The sequence below is a fragment of the Eleutherodactylus coqui genome, chromosome 2, assembly GCF_035609145.1.
Source record: "Eleutherodactylus coqui strain aEleCoq1 chromosome 2, aEleCoq1.hap1, whole genome shotgun sequence".
NCBI classification, from domain to species: domain Eukaryota; kingdom Metazoa; phylum Chordata; class Amphibia; order Anura; family Eleutherodactylidae; genus Eleutherodactylus; species Eleutherodactylus coqui.
In genome coordinates, this window is record NC_089838.1 from 118,798,309 (window position 1) to 118,822,065 (window position 23,757).

Consider the following 23,757-nt stretch of genomic DNA (forward strand, 5'->3'; position numbering starts at 1 on the left):
TCTGCACAGCCTTTTGCTGGATTTGCAAGGATGAAATAAATAGCGTTGAACGCAGTACTATTTTGCCCTGTCTTCTAGCGGAAATCAGTGACGGAGGTTCCGAACAGAACCTCTAATGCTGATGTGGACAACCCCTTACCGATGCAAACAGAATCTAACGATCCTTTGTTTTGTTTTTTTTTTTGAACTGATCAGTTTTTTTCTTGTTTTAAAAAGGAAAAAAATGGATCCATTCACAGATAAAACACTGATGTGAACCCCGCCTAAGCTGCATGTCAGTTTACCAAACCACGGCAAAACTATTACTGTTTACATCATTACAATTCACATGTGTACTCCACTATTCAGAAGATAAAACTCCTTTTTTCCAATATAACAGCAGTCGTCGGCTCTTCGTAAGAGACCATGATACCGCATACAAACATTACTAACAAATTCATTAAAAAAAGAATACATTTCCTTCGTAAATTGGTTCAATTCATTTATCTTTTACTGCTTGCACTGTTAACCATTGATATACTTTGCGGGAATGTTAATGTTTAGTCAGGGATCCCAGAGATCTCAGCTTCTACTTACTACTGTTAAAGCAACTATCTGGTTCCAAGACAAAATTATATTACCTGATGCTCACCTTTATTCCCTTACAGCCGCCAATCCATTGGTTCCTGGCACTTGACTCTCATTATCCATGATGGCCGTGTATCTTCTTAGACTACCTGATGCACATTACATGCCACTTGGTTTAGCCAATGCCGCTAATGTGAGCAGCCCAGGCCAATCAGAACGCAGCATGCTGTGGCCAATTACTAGTCTAAGAAGTGGTGTAGCCATCATGGATCACCAGAGCGAGACCCCAGGAACCAGTGGATCAGTGCAATATAACCCACCCCAACGCACTGAACCGTGGTTTGTGCTTCATGGTTTTAATTCACACTGGTTTTCACATCTACTACCCTGACACCGCAGCAGTTTTTTCAAGGCATTAACAGACATCAGCAAGAATAAAATTCACCATCCACATATTAAGCTTTACCTTCTCTAATAGCCGTGCACGGAGCTCCTTCTTCATGTTCCAATCGTATTTCTTTCAGGGCTACAAGGTTTTCCGTTAACTTACTCCTTCCTTTAAATACTGTGGCATAAGTACCCTAGAAACAAAAGGTTACATAGGTAAAGCTCCTTGGAGAAGCACTCACTTTGGACTAGTATGGAAACAGGTGCTGCAGTTACAGTAGAACAGTTCATATTATGTGGCACACTGAAAAATAACATCCATACAAATCAAAGGTTTTAAGGGATCATCCTTGTATAGCTTTCATTTCGAAACACTGCACCATCGCCAAGAGGGAGGAGGATAGAGGTAGACAAAGGAGAGAGGGGCATAATGTGGGGAGAAAAGAATGGAAAGAAGAATAGAAAATGAGCAAACACTGGATATGTAGAGTAGTGCAGCCGACAAACAGATGAGGTCAAATGAGGCAAATGATTTGAGAATTGTCATGAAATGGGTCAAAATCCAATAGAGAATGATAAAACCCACAAATTTACCAGCAGTTCTACAAGACTCCATTTCTTGGGTAAAGAATTCTATAAACTAAATGACTGTATAAATGAAAAGTTTTGAACTTTCTATTATACTTTATTTCAGGTCCTCCAGCATTTAGACTAAGATTGGTTTGTGGTTAGGGATTAGGAACATTCTAAACTATGCAATACGTTGGTGCTAGAAGTACAGTTTATGTTTTACATACATATGTTGAAAATACTTTTTATAACTTGTTACAATATCAGACTAGGCAATTACCATTTGAGTTAATTGCATGGACAGGATAAGGCCATCAATACGAGATCAGTGGGGGCCCGGTATTCGTGTATCTTGACGCCACCCGAAGTTTGAGGTTTGCCCCTCTCGCACCCCCAGCTCCCAGTAGGGTCAACGTTGTAACGGGGCCCACTCCTGCCACATCCCTCCTATCAGCTGGCTGAAGGGGTCCATTATTATTATTTTATTTTTTTTAACAGGCACTTAGTAGCAGCTGTGCCTGGTATTGCAATGGAGCCCTGTTCACATAAAAAGGGACAGAGCTGCATTACCAGGCACAGCTGCTGCAAATGTAAACAGTCCAATCTACTCTGATCTCTCAAGCATGCACTGGAAGTTTTCTGACCGCGGCATGCGCAGATCATGCATTCCTTTTGTGGGCAGATTCGTAGCTCCCATTTGCGCATGGGCTGGTCCACGAACTTCCGGCGGATGCATGAAATCAAAGCACTCCAGTAGAAGACATGCAACCCGTAGCTGAGGTGGGCAGGGTTTGTGCTAACAATTCTGTCCAAAAGAGATGGTCCGGACTGCAGACATGTGCATGTAGAGCGGAAAATTTAAAAAAAGTCAAGTTATGCAAGCATACTTTGAAAAGGAAAGAAACTTATTTATGAAAAAGGCTCTAATTCATTGCTCTGTCCCTGTAGTTCATTTAGTAGGGTTCAAACTGCTGACAGGTTTGCTTTAAAGGGGCACTGTCACCGTGGAACAGCACCATAAACTAAGTCATGGTACTGTTACGGCAGGTGACTGGGAGTCGAGGGATGTATCTTTTATACTCACCTGTTCCCCAAGGTATCATCTCATGAGGTCCGCGCAGTTTAAAATTTGACTCTTCAGACCACTATACGCACACTCTCCTGTAGATCTCTGAGGAAGTGTCTGTCCACAGCAGTCTTAGGAGAGAGTCAAAAGTTTTAGACTGCATGTGGAATTGACATGACGGCACCATGGAGCGAGCGAGAATAAGAGATACATGCCCAGCTCCCCGTCACCTACTGAAACTGCACCATAATTTACGTTTATTGTGCTGTTCCATGGCGACCGTGTCTCTAAGCAGTTCCAGAGACAGACGTCATCCAAAAAAATAACTTTACAGTTATTTAATGAGAAACTAAATAGAAAGGAAAAGGTTTTAAAATTTTTTGCTTTACTCAGACATGCTTTAAAAGCTAGACCAGTGTTCTCAACTCTGGTCCTCACGTCATGTTTTAAGGATTTCCTCAGTATGGCACATGTAATTATTGTCGGTGCCTCAGACATTGCCACAGGAGTTCTCTCTATAGGACATCCTGAAAACATGACCTGTTGGAGGGCGCTAAGGACTAGAGTTGGGAAACACTGATCTAGACAATCAAAAATAACTTGTTTGTAACTTCTGTATGCCACATCAACTGTAGGTTATCCAATTACACAATTAAAAATGGTTTACCAACCTCTCCGAGTTTCTCTAACTTGACGTACGTTTCCATCTTCCCAAACCCAATTTCTGACTACGATCACAATGAAAGAGAAAAGATTATTATCATGTTAGTAGGTAGAGCAAAATGTTATTTCTTTGCCTTACTGAGATGAATAACAACGAGAAAGAGACAATACCGTTAGCAAAGTCCAGTCAATATGTGTGCCTGTCCACTAGTATAGGAACTCTAAGGGCTCATTTATACACATTTGCTATACAGGGCAATTTTTTGTTGTTGTTGACAATTAGACATCATTTTCGTTATTTCCTACTGAATGCAGTAGGGCAACTGAACTCCATTCTTTAGCCTGAAGCACTGCTTCCCTGTTCCTTCATATCACTGAGTATTGCATACGAAATTCACACAAACATCTACAGAAAATGGCAGCAAAATACAGTATATTTTACTCCACAAATGTGATTTTTTTTTTGTCAAATTACCAGTGATGCTCTTCGGGATCGCCTGCTCATTGGCTGCTCAAACTGCGGACTATTAATCTGCAGTTTCTCCAAATATCCGTCAGGTATCCTAATGTCAGCTGGAAGTGAGAGGCGCTTATTTAAATCCTAAAGAAGAGAAAATAAGCCATCAGTTTCAAAATCTATACAGAGGCATAGGCAATAAATTGTCGCCAAAAAAGCTGCATCTAGATCTCGACACTCTCCAAAGTATTTCGTGATCCAACTAGGATATTCTATGAATTTGGTGTCATTCATTATTCCCTAAGAACATGTTCATTAATGGTGTTGATCAAATTGCAGGTCAAAGTGTTTGTACAGCGCAGCACTTTAATGTATAGCCACCAATGTAGTACAAAACATAGTGAATTGACTGTACCCAAAGAGGCACAAAACGTAGGCCACTCAGATGAAAATACATTTTTTCTATCCTTGCCACATCACCTCATTGTTCGATGCTCATCAGGCACCATCTTGATGGTGAAAATGTTGTTTTCACTCTCACATTAATATCATAATGCATCAGCATAGCATTAGCTAGAGGCTATACTATTTCTGCCTGCTGGGTGGACAGGTTAATTATTATTACCTTCGTTCATCACCTAAATAAGCTACAGATTAAGTATACAGTCAGGAAGATAAGCCGTGCTCTCATTTATTATAACTGTGTGATCATCATCAGTAAGGCTCAATGCCCACGGGCGTATTTGCATTGCGGAATCCGGAGCAGGTGTCCACCTTCAGATACTGTCCATAAAACATGCCATGGAAAAATTGCTTTTCCATGTCCACAAGTGGAAATCAATTGCGATTTTCCGCTCGTGGAGGTTAAAAAAAAAAAAAAAAAAAAAATCACAAAATGTTCTATTCCAGCAGATTCCGTGCGGGCTGCTTCCACTGAGGTCAATGGAACTGTCCGATCCGTGGTTATTCGGCAATCATTGCGGAAAGGTTGAGGAATCTGCGTCATCACCTAGACACAACACGGTATAACCTGTACAGCGCACGTGCACCGGCATATCCACATTACAGATTATGAAGAATCCAGAGAGGTACGCAGGGGTCGCCGGCGGGCACAGGGTCGGCTTCCGCATGCAGCCCAGCAGTGTGCATTCGGCCTAACTGTGACTGGAGATTGTCTCCCTCTCAGTTTTTGTCCTGCTTCCCCAATGTAAAGCCCTCCAACAGGACATTTACTGCACATGATCAGGTACACAACATTGAATATGGAAGATGCGAATGTCCCAGGGATCTTATAGTCCTGCTGTGTGTTGGGGATCCGTATCCTGTCCGCAGTCAGTACATGTGAGCAGGTCTTACAGCTCCTTACATTACAGGGATAAGTTCCTTTTTGTGTGTCAGATGGTAATGCACTCCTGATTATAAAGTTCCTCAAGTTAGGAGGTTGCCTGTAACACAAAAGCGGAGGGTCCGGGAATATGGTTTTCAGATGGTCATCCTTGTGCAGGGTATGGTGGAGTTTCTTTGCAGTCTTCCTTAGTACCTCTAGCTGTGAATTGTAGGTCACTATTAAAGGCACATGTCCATTTTTCCCCCTTCTCCTTGTATTGGAGTAGTTGATTTCTGGGTATCCTGGTGGCTCTGGTGATTTGCTCATCAATTGAGGTGGGATGGTAGCCCTGATTATAAATGTTCTTTTAAGATGGTATAGATGTTCCTCTCTGTCTGTTGGGTTGGAGCAGATCCGGTTGTATCTGATGGCCTGGCTGTAGACGATGGACTTTTTGATGTGTTTAGGATAGGAACTGTCCCATCTGTGGTAGGTGGGTCGATCAATTGGTTTTCGGTATACAGTTGATTTCGGTATACAAATAGCTTAATGTCAACGTTTATGGTGGAGTGAAATGCATTGAATCTCTCACGGAATTTTATTAGTTCTTGCTCAGTGTTGGTCCAAATAATTATGTCATCAATGTAGCAGAAGTAGGCCATATTTTCAGTGCAGATTCCACCTCTTCAAATAAAAAGGTAAAATAAGCAAATTCCACAGCATTTCTCTACAAGAACGGTCCAACCAGTCTTACTAGTACACTTCCACAATGCAAATATATGCTCAGATGTAATCATCTAACCCCTTAATGCTCCATAACGTATAGTTACTTCACAGAAGTTTAGGGTTTGTATGGAGCAAAAATCGAGGGCCAATCCCACTCCATACAATGCAGGTGCTGGCTCTAAAACGATTAAAGAAAAAAAGTAAAAAATTAAATAAAGTTTTACTAATGATAAAAACATGGTGATAAAGTAAAAAACAACATTTTCAATATAAAAGATAAAAAAAACATTTGGTATTGCTTCGTTCCTAAAAGTCCGATCTAGCAAAGTACCGTATTATTTACCCTGTACGGTTTAAAAAAAAAAAAAAAAAAAATACACCCAGTCTCCAAGAAAAAAAAATGTAATAAAGAGCAATGAAAAAGTATTTTGTACTGCAAAATGTACCTATACAAATAGGATGTCATGCAAACTTAAAAGCTCTTTGGAAAAAATGTTTAAAAGTAGTACAGGAAAAAAAAACACCCAAATTTTGTGTTGTCGCAATAGTACTGACCTGTAGAATAAAGTTATCATGACATTTTTGCTGCAATGTGCACGCCGTATAAACAAGATTCCCGAAAAGATTGTGTTTTTTTAACTTTCACTCCACAATAGTACTATTCAAAAATACAACTGGTCCAGCAAAAAACAAGCCTTCAGACAGCTATATAAGGAGTTAAAAATATTCCGTGGCCACTGAGAGTCTAATATGTGGGATATAAACTTGACACACTTAAGGCCCAATTAGACAGGACGAATGTCAGGAAAACGATACTCATCCCCACACATACATGCTCTCATGCTGCTGCACGGGAGCTAGTATTGTTAGCTCTCAGCGGGGGAGCTGCAGATTTCTCTCCTCATGCTCCCCCACCCCTCTCCATTGACTTAAAGGAGATGTCCCGCGCCGAAACGGGTTTTTTTTTTTTTTAACCCCCCCCCCGTTCGGCGCGAGACAACCCCGATGCAGGGGTTAAAAAAACCACCCGCACAGCGCTTACCTGAATCCCGGCGGTCCGGCGTCTTCATACTCACCTGCTGAAGATGGCCGCCGGGATCTTCTACCTTCGTGGACCGCAGCTCTTCTGTGCGGTCCACTGCCGATTCCAGCCTCCTGATTGGCTGGAATCGGCACGTGACGGGGCGGAGCTACACGGAGCCGGCATTCTACACGAGCGGCCCCATAGAAGACTGCAGAAGACCCGGACTGCGCAAGCGCGGCTAATTTGGCCATCGGAGGCCAAAAATTAGTCGGCTCCATGGAGACGAGGACGCTAGCAACGGAGCAGGTAAGTATAAAACTTTTTATAACTTCTGTATGGCTCATAATTAATGCACAATGTACATTACAAAGTGCATTATTATGGCCATGCAGAAGTGTATAGACCCACTTGCTGCCTCGGGACAACCCCTTTAACACAGCCGTCATTCAGTACTGAACAGCTGCTATTTACACTGAAGATCAGCAATCAGCTCATCGTCCATCGTTTATGCAGCAGAACAATCGATACTAGTGTCCGTGCAATAGCACGGGAGCAAGTATATGCAGGGACAAGTTTCGAACATAGTTTGCCCGACATTCGTCCAGTCCAAATCCCCCATAAACTGCAATTTCCAAAATAAAAGACATTTTATCAGTATGCGTTTGGCTGAGCCTCCCTGTTCTTTCAATGGGGCGATAAGTTGTCAGACATGCCTGATCCTTCTTTCCCCAGACATCCGCTATCTCCCGAGAGTTGGGAGGCTCCCATACACATAGAATAGCTGGCCAGTCCCACCAGAATACAGTAGCAGTAAATTACATGATGTGTTCGGAGATCAGTGGTGCATGAGAAGAAAGTGTCATTTTCTAAACTAATGCCATTATAGAAAGGGTTTCCTTTTCAAGTAGAAGCTTCCCAATCCCCAGGGGAGCTGCATGACATTCAAATGACTTGTAGCTTCCCGGTAAGAGGAGCCAGCCAGACATTTCTGGCAGGTGAGCTGACCGCTCGGTAGCAGACTCACGCTTCATAGAGCCAAACCACAGACATGGCAGCCGCTATCCACTGGCTAATAACTAAGACTACAGTGAATATTCCTTTATCATTTCTTTAGACATTGCACGGTGATTGTTGCATTTCTTTCCTTTATCATCCCATCCAATCTTTAACGCTTCCTTACATTAAAAAATGAGTAAATCTTCCAAACCTTAAGATTTTGGGCTACTTCTCTCCTAATGAAATGGCTCTGACGAACAGACTCATAGTTAAATTATTCTAGAAGATGAAACCCAAATCGTCCAGAAGCATCTATTTTAGACCCAGATTTTTGCAGCCTCTCTAAATGTGCTGATGAGATAATTTCGAATGTCAGTTCTCATGTTTAGTTGTTCAACATAAGGGAACCCATGGCTCTACCAGGGCTGGAAACGTCAGCTCAATAATTCATGTATCTCCACACAGGCTAAGCTGTACTGATTTACACTCAAGTGCAGATCCGTATACCATCATTTTTAATCAGTGGCCTCTTGAGTATATCTGTGCTCCAGGCAGGCGCTGCTGCCAGCTTTAAGGATGAATGACTCCATGACAATGACTATTGAGATATATATACTCCGGATCACTGCTCCAAAGTCAAAGAGCATGAAAGTGTGAGATAATTGAATTATCAGTTTATGGAAAAATAATACATTAGGCATTAAGAGAATAACGAACAGCCTAATGAAGAGTCCCAACCACTGATCAATAGATATTTTACAACTGGATAGCTGCCTTTCTTCAAACCTTCCCTCAAAATAGTAATTCAATACATTTTTAAAAAATAAAACAAAATGTAATTATTAATTTCTTACAGAACTGCCAGTTTTTAAAGTCCACATGTTTGCCATGCAAAACCAGGTTTCAGAAGACAAAAAAGGCAGCAGATCACAGCTGCCGTTTGTGTTCTAATGAGCCCTATCCGCCAATTGTGGGGGGCGCTGTAGTAGGTTTTGCTTTTTAAGCAAAGGCTTCCGATGACAGAGGAATTGATATTTATGATAATTAACAGGTTCCAAACCAAGAGATTCCCATCTTTGTGTAATATAAAAATCCCAATAAAAAGCTGCAGTCATTGGATTACACTATCTGCAGAAATCCTGTATTTTTCACCTCTTCTCACTTTTGATATGCAGAGCTGTTCTCAGTTTCTAAGGAAACAAAAAGCCTAATTTACCAATTATTGATTGCCAACGGAGATAAATGGAGGTCATATGTTATAAGGGTACTTGAAGTACTCCTAGAATTCCAGTAGAGAGCAGCATATTCCAACCATGGCGTCCAACTCCGCCACAATCAATGTGGAAACCATACTTGTGTTTGAAAGAACATAACAGGAGTTTTAACTTCAACATAAACTTATCTTAGATCTTAAATCTGAATCGAATGAACAGTGACAAATTGTTCTTTAATGACATAAGACCACACGCTAAATGAAAAGCAGATAAAACGGATGAGAAACTGCTGCTGTGTTGCCATATTAAAGCCAACATAAGGTTCTACAGACTCTTCCTGTAGTTAAATAAGGCTTGCACAAACTAATTTGGAAAATCAAAGTACCTTACAATAAACTTAATGTAGGGAACAATTTCAAGGAAGGCTCAATCAAGTTGGATAGATCAAAAGCTTTATGCAGAAGGAAAACTTGTAAATATCTCTATATAAGCTTAGGAGCTTAAAATATTTTGGCAATGCCCCAAATATCGGATGGTTGACAGGAATAGGCCATTTAGTTCTCCATTATTGTAGTAATTTAAATGATGGTGAATAAAAGTGAATTTCCTGCACTTTGAATTGAGTAGTGTCAACACTGCTATTAGCTGAAATGGACAATAACTTTTTAAACAACTTTTGTTTATATGTTAGCCAGCATGACAACCAAGAAATCTGCTATTTACTTTACCTAAACCATCGCTGGCTCCCTTCCTCTTGCAGAGACCCTCCAGCCCTGGAGAAACAAAGGTGGCTGCACCAGCTTCCCCAAATATCTGTTGCACTCTGTGTACTGGAATACATCACTAGCCTAGGACACTACACCTCGTTTGATTGACCAGTCCGAGCAGCATGTAGTGTCTTAGACTAGCAATGCATACTAGTACACAGTGTGCATCAGGTAGTCAGAGAAGGGATAGTCATCTTTGTTTCTCCGGGCCCGGAAGGCAGTTTCAACTTGCGGCCTACTGCATGCATGGAGATCTTAGAACAGGGGTACGGGTTGAGTCATCATGCTCACCGAAATGTAGAGAGCTTCGGGAAGGGGAGACCCTTAAAAAAGCCTGCAAGTCATGTTTTACGGTGTTTCCGCTATAGACATCTCCACTGCCCACTCTTGTTGTACACTGTCCTACATGATGATTTTATGTCTGTGGGTTACAGACACTTAGAGATCAGAGTCTGCAGTTCTCTGTGTCCAGTCTATAGAGCACAGCACATACAGCACAACAGGATCCTCCCCGTAGTCCTGAGACTATGGAAAAATCAGATATACCTTGCATAGTGAAAATATATTATAGTCATATAGTGGCCAGCAATAGTGTTATTCCTCACGTACATGAGGAAGCTTATTCTGAAATGTTAGGTACGCTGTAATCATTAACAAGAATAGGTGTCACAAAGATCTGACAAATTACTATAATTACGGTGATCCACTTGGTGATGACTGGGTACTCTAAATTTTGGCATCCAAATTATCATTCATGGCATCTGTGCAAAGCATTACAGACTGATGAGGATTTGATACACATATTAAAGATGTGAGAAATATGGTCACTATGTAAATATAGGTGTATAACATATCTAACGTGTCATGAGTGACATAACTAAAGGTGGCTGTGACACTGGATGAACATACCAATAACTTTTCTACTTTATTCCCATACAAGTAGGCTACGTGGAATTACAAGCCCATTCGCTCGCACTTCTGACTCATCTCCACATTGCTCCTGAAGCTTGGTTTTCGGATATATCAATTGCCTCATTCTACTTACAGCTAGAACAGACTAGATGTAGTATAATCACTCCCTGGACCTCCACAAATTTAACGAAAGATTAGGACAGTTTTAAAATAAAAGCAGCATAACTTACCTGTTCTTTCTGCCCCCATTCCAGCACCACTGCTCTGGTGCTCTATGCCACGTTTTTTTCCCGGCATTGAAGTGGTGATGCCATCAACTACATACGATTGCTGCAGCCAATCACTGGCATCAGCAGACACATGGGTAGTTGTTGATGACTTACTTGGAGGACCAGTCTAGCTGCAGCAATCACATGCTAGACTCCTCATGTAACTGCTGCAGCCAGTCAGTGGCCTCAGGGGTAATATATGTGCAGGTCTGTGATATCATTGCTGCAGTGCTGAAAAACAAATACTGGCAGGAAGCACTTCAGCAGTGGCACTAAAATGGGGGCAGAATGAACAGGCAAGTTATGCTTCCTTTATTATATTTAAATCCCTGCCTTCAACTAAATTCGTTGGGGTCCTGGAAAATCATAAAAAGGGAACCTGTCACTTGCTTAAAGCACCATAAGTTATCTTATGGTGCGGTTAGGACAGGTGACAGTGAGCTATATTTTTCATATTCACTTGCTTCCCGCAGTGCTGGCCTGTAAGGTCCAGGCATCAGCTGAAAACCCCTTTTCAGAGTCCCGTGTGAGTGCTCTCCCACAGACTTTTATAGTAGAGCACACACACAGGATTCTGAAAAATATAGTCAAATTCTCATCTGGCGCTCTGCCTGTAGAGGCGGGCACCACAGGAACCAGGAAGTGGATGACTATGAAAAAATAACAGCTCTCGGCTTCCTGTCACCCGCCCCACCACCACCCTGAGTTAGTCTAGTCTATGGTGCTTTAGGCAGGTGACAGGTTTCCTTTAAATTGAACCCACAGACAAATATATACAGAGTACTAGCCGACCCAAGTATAAGACGAGTCAATAAGTTTTACCACAAAAAAAAAAAAACTGGCAAAACTTATTGACTCGAGTATAAGCCCACGATACTCACCTCCCAGCCAGCGTTTGTGTCTCCGGCGCGATGCTCTCCCCGGCGGTGCGTTAAGCTGCTTCAGACGTCTCCCTGCTGTCACCTCCCTGGCTCGATTTTGAATTCCCCTGCCGTCAGCACTGTGATTGCATCAAGCGCAACCCAATCCCAGCCGGCACTCGATAAACCAATCACTGATGTCATTCACTGAATGGCCGTGAACGATCGAGCGCCGGCTATGAATGGCTGGCGCTTGATCCAATCACAGCACTTCCTCACACAGTGCTGACGATGGCGTAATTCAAAAATCGAGCACCGCCGTGAAGAGTATCGCGCCGGGGACACAGACGTCGGCTAGGAGGCGAGTATTGTGTTTTTTGTTACCTCACTCGAGTATAAGCCGAGAGGGGCTTTTTCAGCACAAAAAAATACTCGAGTATATACAGTATTCTGATTCTGCCAATAAATGCAATGTTTCCACTTCTATTACTTACCTTTAGTCCTGAGATGTAAAGGCCTTTGCTCTTCTCTCTGCATAGTTTGGATAATTATAGTCATGGACAACTCAGTCAATTGGAGAAAGTAGCATACTCTTTGGTTGCAATACTTCATTTAAAGATAGGAGGTCATGACATAACTCATTGGTGTCATGACCCAGCTTAAACCATGCAGAGAGAATAGAGGTAGTCTGAATTGCAGAGCCCGAGGGAATCCCAAGATTACCAATGTTGAATAGTCTGTTTGCAACAGATGACCAAGCAGCAGCAATTTGGAGTCATGATGACAGATTGAAGTACAGCCCTATAAAACCAGGCTAAGGGCAGTTGAAATTCAAGTAAAAGCACTAAGAGCAGCTTTACAAGTCACACGAACAAATAGCTGATCAGCAAGGAAGTCAAGTCAAAGTCAATCTTGAGTATCCAGGTTGAGCCCAATCTCAATTTTGTGCCAACAGGTCACATAAAGCACTCCACTAAGGGATCATTGCTGCTGCGGTTAGCAGGATGAGAATTTGGCTAGCGTAAACACCCAGTTACCGTTATAGGAATACAAAACATTTTATAGTGATTTATTACCCAAGTTTATGCACTTTCAATAGTTTTATCAGATGGATTTTCAATAGGCGGCCCATTTATGTTGGTTCAAAGAATTATGCTAAAAAGTTATGTTTTCTTATTCTACATGTTTTATGGGTGCTGCAAAACTTTTAAAATTTTGAAAATTTCTGTAACCTATCCCATAGAAAACTTAAATAAAAATAGATTGAACATTATATTACCCAGAAGAAGCGAAAGCTAGAGTGTATACAAAAATTTAATCCCTGATCTCAATGAGCCCAGCGCCTGTTGAGAACACGGACAACATTACAGTCAGTCAATTGTGGGCCACATCATATTACCTCCATTGAGATTCTCCTGTGTATTCTGTTCCTGAGGCAAACACCGGTGGGTGACTGGACTTCGTCTGATGAGGTCCCAGATGCTTGGTCGCTTTCACCATCTGATCCCATTTTTAGATTTTCATGTACAATGTCTAAAAAAAAAAGAAAACCCTTTAAAAAATGAGCAATGACCTGTTCCATTGGTACCATACAAGCACTTGGTACTTTTTCCTTGTGTGTGGTCTTTGGAGAAATCCATCAGACATCAGTAAGATGGATTGTTAAAGAAAAACAAAACAAAAAGGGATTATGTCTTCAATGGATTTATAAGAGCAAAAGAAAAAAGTACAAAGTTAAAGTAGTAAAGTAGTTGAATGGGAATAAAACTGTCTCCAGGCAGTAAAACATGAAACCACAGCAAACATTACACATGGGGTCTGGATCTGTACAGCAATGAATTGTGCACTTCCAGTAGTTAGGCCGGTTTGCTCTTCAGCATCATCTACTCCCCTTTTCCTGTGTGGCTGCTTACCCTGGGATTAGTCATTAGGCTCTGCAAGGGTCCTAAGCACCAGGGACTGACCCTGTTCAATAGGGACAGGCACCACAACAGTACATGGAGGGCTCTAGCAGGTTCTCTTCTACACCAAACCTTCACCAATTTATACATTTTTCACTTTAGTAGAAGCACTGCATGATACTATAAATTTAGCATTTCCACCCAGAAAGTGTGAAAGGGTTTTCTTGCAATGCCAGCCCGAAGTCAGCCAGGTGATAACTGCAGGAAACCGCTGGGGATTGGAAGTTTTCACTGGTGAAACATGCAACACGGCTTACATTTTTGCAGTGGAGATGTAGCTTTGCTGTATATGTTGGCCAGCCATAGGCATGACTGACCATCAAAGTAGAGATGTTAAAAAATGTGTGTGAATTTAAGTATTTAAAAGTCATGTTAATTAACATTTTCAATGTCTTTTGTTGTGTTGCATGCCAATTTTAAGACCACTAAAACTGTGCATTTAACAGATCACCCCTCCTACCAAACCATTTCCTCACTGTGGTGCTGGGGCGGCATTTCAATGCTCCAGCACCACATCATGTGACCTGGGCGACCATTGGGTCTACTGGTTCAGTCCCATATACAGTTATCAGCCTCGTAATGGGCAGACCAAGGCCCGTTTACAAGATGTCACTGAGGACATCCTGTTTTTGGACCTTATAGCCGCTGCAGTGGTCACGTGGGTAAACAACGACATTGAGAACTAAGCGAGAAAGGCGGGGGGACCACAGGTAAAGTTACATCTCTGTAGATTTGTAAAGCAAGGTAGTTATAAAACATGTAAAATTACATGTTATTTCCTTATGAAGCATATAACTCACTTTAAGGGTGAATGCAGACGGCCGGGTCAGATTCTGACTGAGATTCTTGCAGCGAGATGCGGCCCGTGCCCCTGCAGTGATCTCTGGCTGTCCGCAGTCTTTGCTCGGCTCTGCGGATGTGCCTGCTGGCGCACAGCTGCACATCGCAGAGCCAGGGCGTCAGTGATGACGTGGCAGTGTGAGCCTCTGAGTGGCTTGCATTGAAATAGGACATGCCGCGATTTTCTTATCGCACAAGTTTTCTGCGATCAAAATTGCAGCTGTCTGCATAGGATCGCATAAACCAAAGTGGTTTTCTCTCAGCAGAGAGGCGAGTTTTATTTAATTCCCCCACTGTCACCCTAATTGGACAATCCCTTTAACGGTTTTCTACATCTATACATGGATAGTCCAGGGCCACTAGCGTGGAAGCTCTCTGTTCTAAGCTTATGCAGAGGACCTCTGTATAATGTTCATGACCCCTAATAGGGTAAACAGAAATGGGTTGTCTTCATGAGACCCCCTTAGTGTAAAGCATCTAACAATTCCTACACACATAGGCGTTTTAGTCATAGGGAAATATTCAGTGTCGTGTTTGTGCAAGCAGCAATACAAGGCTGCATCATTCATCTCACTTGTATAAATGATTCTTCTGTCAGTAATGGCATTCCAATTTTTTGCAATTACAGCACTGAGGCTTCCCATTGAGCGCTTGTTTTATATAATGATTGCTGTTGTATGCACCAAAGATTTTGCTTGTGTTTGCAGAAGCTTTTTCATAAAATTGCTAAATTAGTTTAAAAAAAAAAAGAAGAAAATACAAGACAAGTGTCTCTTGTTTTACAAAAATAATGAAGTAATGAAATGGTTTGTCAGGGATGGAAAACAAGCCTCAGTCAATCCATCCGGAGTAATGCCTGGTTTAGACAACGATTCTTGCTCAAAAGACATCTTTTGAGGGTTAATCGTTGTGTGCATTTACAGCGCAGGGTGATCGCTCAAAACCGTCAATCAAACCGCTATTTGAGCGATCACTTTGTGCTCTAAGCTCCAGCTGTCTTCTGTATATTCCTGCTGTGTTCTCCGAACGCACAGCTGTTACACAGCTGTGCGCTCCGTGCAGGGTATGCAGACGACAAGCGGAGCCCTTGTCTTCTGCATCCAGCTGTTCTCTTCTCAGAGCGCTCAGCTGGTATACAGCTGAGCGCTCCGAGCAGGGTATGCAGAACACAGGTGGACCGCTGTGTTCTTCACACCCTGGCCGTTCAGGGAGTGCTCAGCTGGTATACAGAAGACAACACAGCTGGACCGCTCTGTTTTTCATACCCCGTCTGTGTTCACGGAGAGGGATACTGCTGAAACAATAGTATCAGCTGTATCTTGCTGTGAACTCTCGATAAAGCTGATCGGTCTCTATCAGCATGCTGTAAAGCAGCTACTGCTTGCGTTTAGCGCTACCACGTTTTCAGCAGCACTGAAACCGCTGCCCATTCATTTCAATGGGCGACGCTGGGATGAAAACGGCCAAAGATAGAACTTGCATCGCTGTAAAAGCGCAACGTTGCAGACGCTTGTGTGAACATCCCCATTGAAATGAATGGGAGCACTGTGCAGCATTTGGCAAAGTGCTGAAAAGGCAGCGCTAAACGCTGTACAAAAACGTCTGTGTGAGAGAGGCCTTAGACTGTACACCCTTTCCTCCCCTCAAGTCTTACTATTTAGTTACCCAATTCTGTTGGGCTATTCTTTAGGTAACCTTGAGTTTTGGGCCGGGAATGCAGACATGTAAGAGACAAAGCCATGAGAATCTCTGCCAAGAATGATTCATTATAAAGCCAAAGTCAAAGTAACAACTTCTTTCTACATTTCTCACAATGTATCCTCCCTGACATCCTGCAAGAATCAGTCTAATCTTATCCGACTGCTGAAGTTGTGCTCTAAATTAAGGAAACAAAAAGGCTTGTTGGATTAAAAGGCCATGATCAGGTATTACCGAGAAAGTCCTGACACAGCGGCGCAGAAATCCTAAGACGACCGGCGTCTACATTCTATCCGTGTGCTCATCTAGGCAGGAAGCTATCTGGAACATGAAACCTTTGTCCTCCCCAACATAAAGGATAGATACCGTCATCCAAGTTTATATTTATTTAATTACAATCCAACACTGTTTATGTTGTGCCCTTTATTGGACTTTGCTCCATTATTATAGTGTCCTTGTCTAGACCAGGGGTAGCCTTCATTAACCAAGATTAACACAAGATGAGCACATTGTAGGACATTACCGAGCCACTATTTGGATATTACAAGATGCTATTTTTGATTTACCATAAATTACAGAAGTTCCTATAGAGCAAGTAGGAACTAAAAGGTTTATACTGTATTTTAGAATGTACTACAACACAGTAACCATCAATTTTGAATATAGTAGTTAATTAGTTGCATGCGCTGCCTTAGCCAACGTCGCTGCTTGTTCCCATTTTTGTGGTGTACCTTTAACCCTTTAAGGACCAGGCTGTTTTGTACCAGACACATTAGGGATTTTACCCATGTGGCGGTTTTACTGCCCTACTTGGTTTCCTTTAGCTACCAAAATTATTTTTACTGCATTTTTTTCCCGTGACATACAGGGCGATTTTTTAAATATGCTTTTCACTGACTTTTTTTTCCCGTTTTTTAGTTTTATTGGGGGTAGTTTTTATTTAGTGTATTTATGCTAAAATAAAGTATGGGAATGGGTTCCTCTATTTGTTTCGGGCGTTTTGATATATAGTATGTATGGTTTTGGTTTACAGGGTGCATAAGGTGGCGGTTTTAGTTGGCGTCTGCTTTGTGTCATTTTCTTTCTTATGTATATATTGTTTTATTCTGTAATATTATTCTACTTATGTATGTAATTGTGTTTTTACTATCTGTGTCCCCCATGACGTCATGTAAGGCTTCTTGGGGACATTCACTTTTTTTTTTTCCTTTCTTTGACACTTTCTCACTGTAGCTGGTGCGTCTATAGGAGCCCCAGTTACAGGGGAAAGCAACCCCTGTAGTGACAGTCACTGGCAGAGCTGGTCAGGGTCTAGTATGACCCTCCAGCTCTGCTGTAGCAGGAAAGCCCAGCGGTCACATGACCCCCCACCCCCTCTCGGGCTCCCGTAATGAAAGTTACTGTACTTTCACTATAGGAGTACACAGTGCTCTTTGAGCGCTGTGTACTCGGGGAAGGAAAGGTTAAAAACCCCTCCTGCCTTCTCCTCAGGGTTATCAGGTATAACTAACAGCTGATAACCCCTCCTGCCTCTAATTGTTTGCAGAGCCAGGAGGCTTAAAGCGCCGACATAATTTTACTATTGACGTTGCTTTAAGCCCAGGACCAGGCGCCATATATTTACAGTGCCTGGTCCTTAATGGGTTAAATACCGGTTTAAAAACAAAATCCTAACTCACGACTGGATTTTAAGGCTGGCTGCACATGACAGGTTTGGATTCCACATTTTTAAATCTTTGTTTTCCCAGCGCTGTGACTAGGCGATGATGCAGTTACCCACAGCCCATCCACAATGTCAAGTGCAGATGGGCCGCGGGTTGTATAGCTTCCAATGACTTCAATGGAAACCGTCCGTGTGGAGGCCACACTAAAATAGAACATGCTGAGATTTTATTTTTGCTCTCAGAAATGTGCAATCATTGCCCACTTATGTGAGCAGACATGCGAATATTCTATTCTTTGAATGGATGCGGAATACCGTGGATCGTCCACGCATAATTGCAGATTCCGCAACTCAAATCTGGTCGTGTGCCAGCGGCCTAAGGAAAACGCTTCTATTCGGAGGACTGCAATATTGCTGCACTCTAGAGCCCATAATTACAGCCAAACACCACAGAAATTCTAAAATTCCTCCCATTTGAGCTGAACTTAGACCACCATAGGACTCCACAGCTGTTTATGTTCATTTCAGTAGAAACTGGAGGGTTTCCATTTGTCATAGCCATAATATGAGCACTTAAGTGAGACCACATTAAAGGTTGCTTGATGCTCGTCTTAGGCCACTCACATACGGCGTCGGCACAGTATTCAAACATGTCAAGCGCTGCGGATTATGTTTAACGATTATTATTATTCTGTCACAGCATTCACAGAGCATTTTAACACACCCAATCATTGTGATGGGTGACGAGGTGCGTTAAAAAGGGCGAAAACTAGGCAAAATAGAACAGACTGCTTGAAAATCGCGGCATTGGAAAGCATACATAGAGTAGAAAGCCATGCAAAATAGAGCAGACAGCACTCGAAAACCATAGTGTTAGAACACATACATGCAGAGAAATGGGGCATGCTGCGATTTATTTCTCTGGCATATATTCCCACAGTGTCTACACACCTGTGTGCATGGATCAATGAAAGCCCATTGACTTTCACTGACTCCAGTAACTGTGTATCATGTGTCCATGCAACACTCGCGTGATACGCGGTGGAAACATGGTTGCGGACATGAGCCCCAAGTCACATTCCTTAAAAGAGGCCACTAGATCACCAGCCTGCTGTTATGTAGCAGGGTTTGACTTTCTAAAAATGCCCATGTAATAAGCGGGTGTCTGCATTATCTGAAAAGGAAGTTACAACTTACTGGAGATAAGTCCAAGGCTCTTCTCCACAGATATGGAGGGCTTGTGAAGCTGGTTCACTGTGCATGTCAATGCCAATGGAGAAGAGTCCCGGATTTATCTCTAGTAAGTTATATCTCCCTTTTCTAGATAATGCAGAGAAAGCCACTAGTTGCAGAAGCATCTTTAGAAAGCTAAACCTACCCGGTTTTGCTGAAAATAAGACCTACCCTGAAAATAAGCCCTAGCATTACTTCCCAGGATTTTTGAGGCTGCAAAATGATTTTTCAGGATTTTTGAGGATGTTTGAAATATAAGCCCTACTCCAAAAATAAGCCCTGCTGACAGTTAATAAAAAAAAGTCAGTTTAAATAGTGTCCAGGCAGCTATACATGTACAAAAGTTAAATCTTTGAGCAAAAAATATAAGAATCTTATTTTCGGGGATACAGGGTAGCTACACAATGGTGGGCTGCTGGTTTAATGGCCCCAAAGGTGGCGACAGGCTCCCTTTAAAATATGTACAGATGATCAGAACCCATCCAATACGATTCATATAATCTGTATATATTAAGTAATTGCTGTGCATGCAATTTCCTTAAGTAAAAAAGTGTTTTGGTATGCTTTTAGCTTGTTTAGCTACTGAACAAGAAAAGAAATTCAAGATGGAACTTGAGAACATTTGGGAGAAAAAAAAATCTTGCATTTTAGGTAGGGATGAGCGAACGTGTCCGTTACGGACACATCCGCACCCGGACACCGGCTTTGCCGAACACTGCAGTGTTCGCGCGTAAGTGTCCGGGTGCCGCCGGGGGGCGGGGAGATGCGCGGCGGCGCGGGCGGCAGTAGCGGGGAACAGGGGGGAGCCCTCTCTCTCTCCCTCTCCCCCCCACTCCCCGCCGCACCCCCCCGCGCTGCCACGGCGGCCCCCGAACTTTTTCGCCCGAACACTGAAGTGTTCGCAAAGTTCGGTGTTCGGGCGAAAAAGGGGCGGAGCCGAACGTGTTCGCTCATCTCTAATTTTAGGCCATATTGCCAAAATGCTCCGTTCTCCAGATATTGCAGCTATTGATTCCTCTGCCTTCTTGTTCTTTACTGCTCGTTCCCAGGGAAACTGACCACCTCTTCTATGAAAAGACAGCACAGCAAAACCGTGGCTAGTGGCTGGGCTGAAAGCTAGTACACACGAGCGCCAAAGATCCCAGCAATCAGATTTAGATGAAAGAAGTGCACATGCACTCTACTCTTTCCATAGAAGTGGTCCATTTTCCTGGTAACAAGCAGTAAACAACAAGGATGACAAAGAAATATCTGGAGAATGGAGCATTTTGGAGATTAACATCTTATGGGTAAAGGCCCTTTTACACGCAACGATTATTCAAAATTCATTAAAACAATGGCTGTTCAGTGATAATCGTTGTGTGTATATGCTCCCATTGTGCACTTTTCGTTTGAAAGATGATTTTTAGTTCAGCATAAAAACCACCGTTCAGACCGCACGCTGGGAGCAGGAGATAACACTAAACTCTCTGTCCAGCTCCTGAGAGAAAACAGACTGCAGGCTGGTATCTCCACAGGAGTTAGAGATTACATTGTTTTCTCTAAAGATCCCCTGCCAGAAGAATGGAGCCAATTCCGCAACAGCTCTCGAGGCCGATTCGTACGCAAATGAAGCTGATAAAATACTAATTGACATTAGTGCCCATTAGTACTTTATGCAAGATGATCGCTCAAAACAGTCATTCTCCTTATCTTTTGAACGAATTTTGAGCGATCATCTTTTTTGTGTGTAAATGGGGCTTTAGTGCATGGTTTTGTGATTTTGAACTCGCTGAAATAGGATTCCTGAAATAGGAAAACCCCTTTCAAGCTTTAATAAGGTAATTAGTGTGGCATTCTCATAGCCATAAAGTAATGTATGGTGTAAACAGTATAACAACCCCGTATCAGGCAAACCAGTCCATAGCACTACTGCTGGAAGACAACCCGTTCCAATTAATTACATTGTACATGAAGCACACCAGCAATAGCAGTACTTCTTGCCACATGCAGAAGAAGCGTATGTTTGTCTGTTGGTGGTAGTTGTTTGTATTTAAGCAGAGTACTGGCTTCAGAAATACAGAGGCAGGGAAATCAGAAGGTAAACTAGGAGATGGCTCATGCCACAATATCCTATAAACACGCCAAACAGTCTGGCATTCATAAGCTTACAATGAAACATTCAATGATTTGTATCAGATGATGCCAACTAGCTCAGCATCAAGCTTTTCACATAAACACTGTCAATGCTGGAGATGTTATTCTTCCAGTAGATCTCTGGTAAATGTCGGCCAACTAAACACATCTGAAATAGATGGTGATGAGAAACATTCAGGAGTGAGGAAAGAGGGGCTCTTCCCAACAGACGGGGCTTATCCAGTAAACCTTTACTGCAGCTAGTCAATCCTTAGCCTTCCAGTCGCACCCGCCATCAGGGAGAGGTAGGTCTTCTGCAAGGGAAGGCCACCAAGATGGCTCTACATAGGATATCCAGACAATGCTTGCATCAAAGTGCATAGCTGCATTTATCGGTTGGTTGGTAAGAAACATTACCTAGAGGTTATTCTTTATTGGAGACTATTACCAAGAACTTCTTTACTAATTAAAGCCAAATACTGGTACGGATATTCTGTTTTTATTCTTATGGTAGGTTTATTCTATAGGCTTCACATCATGACTACCAAGAAAAGGGCTGTTTAAAGTTTTCTATGCATGGTTTCTGCCTTGCAGGCTCCTTATTTCCATATTGGCAAGGGGTGGGTAGAGGAATTGGTGTTGACTATACTCTTAAAGTTTCACTCATAATATTTTTCTTTTATTTGTGGTCCACTGCACATTTTCCTAAGCTGGTAATTTCTTGTCCATTCATGGATTGGCCTGTGTGGCCCCCAGACTTATCCCCAATAGAGTATATCTGGGATGTTATAGGAAGTGGATGCATTACATAACATGGTCACCCACCACAAACTGTACAACAACTGACTGCACACACAGAGAGACATACCCCAACAAGAATGGAAGAGTGCTCATGGTGGGCACACTTCTTACTCAAACGTGTACTAAAAACCTATATAACTTGGATTAATTTCAATTTGCCATCATTTATTCTGGGTATGACTTTGAATATATCTACCATGTGTCATGAAATTCCACATATTCCTTCTGGGTTTAACACTTCCAATTTCCATCAGTGTATGTTTAACATAAAAACTTAAAGGGGTTGTCCCGCGGCAGCAAGTGGGGTTATACACTTCTGTATGGCCATATTAATGCACTTTGTAATATACATCGTGCATTAAATATGAGCCATACAGAAGTTATTCACTTACCTGCTCCGTTGCTAGCGTCCACATCTCCATGGCTCCGTCTAATTTCGCTGGCTTCTTGCTTTTTTAGACGCGCTTGCGCTGTGCGGTCTTCTGCCTGGTTAATGGGGCCGCTCGTGCCGGAGAGCTGGTCACCGCGTCATCGTAGCTCCGCCCCGTCACGTGTGCCGATTCCAGCCAATCAGGAGGCTGGAATCGGCAATGGAACGCACAGAGCCCATGGTGCACCATGGGAGAAAACCGCAGTGCATCCCTGGGAAAGGACCGGCGGCCATCTTTGGGAGAAGATTTTTTAAAGTCCTTATTTCGTCGGATCGGTGAGTAGCAAGCAGTTTAAAAACCGCTTTAATTTGCTATTTTATGCCAGGGGGGTGACAGGGGGAATGGGGTAAGGTTAAATTTTGAGGTTTGCCGCGAGACAACCCCTTTAATAGGTTATTTTCTAAAAACACACTTTCTTTGACTTCCACATGAGCCGGATGTATGCTGAGTGGGCATCCATGTAAACTTTACTAGAAGCTGCCGGCATGGATAGGTCCATGTAAACAAGGTGGCTCACAATTTCAACAGCTCGTGAGGAAACTAATGTAATGGGAGATATTAGCCAACAGTGGGTCTACTGTAACATGTGGTGTAGTCGCCAACAGAACACACCTATTAGGAATTTGTCACCATGAGAATTATCTGAGTCACTATTAAGTGTGGATAGTTGGAGAGACTCCAAAGATGTAATTCTTATCTCTGAACTCACTTTCACTGCCTTGCAAGAAGTCAGAAAATGGTCCGTGCTCACTAATGCATCTTCTGCGCTCCAGAGCACAGAGAAATAGTACTGCATGACTACACTTTCACTTCTCTGCAACAAACCGGAAGATAGTTCATACGCTGTACGGTAATGAAGTGAATTCAGAGTTCGCATTTAGGATTACATTGTTTGGCATGTGCGTTACTGCAGCCATTTAGCTCAGAACCATTTTTCATGGGGACAGTTTATCTTCAAAGTCAGATACTACTAGGGACGGATTGTAATGTTGAATAAAGCAGTTGTCCCACAAAATGAAGTTATCCCTTAACCACAACAGCAGAAGGGATAACTGTTGGCTTGATTGGAGGTCCAACCATGAGGAAAATAACCAATCATGAAGGTCAACCAATGCAGAGCGTTGGCACTGCCTCTCTATTCATTCAGTGACCTTAGGGGCCACAACTATCTGATCCCATCATGTGGATAAGAGATATGTTTGGCAGACAA

General features: G+C 42.5%; 1 protein-coding gene across 3 annotated transcripts in view; it reads right to left on the reverse strand.

The window, feature by feature from the left end:
• CDK17 (cyclin dependent kinase 17) overlaps nucleotides 1–23,757 on the reverse strand; it is a 136,427-nt gene that overhangs the window by 23,492 nt on the left and 89,178 nt on the right. For all 3 annotated transcript variants that reach the window (XM_066591458.1, XM_066591456.1, XM_066591457.1), the window contains 4 exons: nucleotides 13,205–13,338; nucleotides 3,729–3,854; nucleotides 3,262–3,318; nucleotides 1,034–1,148 (listed from right to left, as the gene is read on the reverse strand). In XM_066591458.1, coding sequence (XP_066447555.1) covers nucleotides 1,034–1,148; nucleotides 3,262–3,318; nucleotides 3,729–3,854; nucleotides 13,205–13,338 — 432 coding nt within the window. The remainder of the gene's footprint in view (nucleotides 1–1,033; nucleotides 1,149–3,261; nucleotides 3,319–3,728; nucleotides 3,855–13,204; nucleotides 13,339–23,757) is intronic.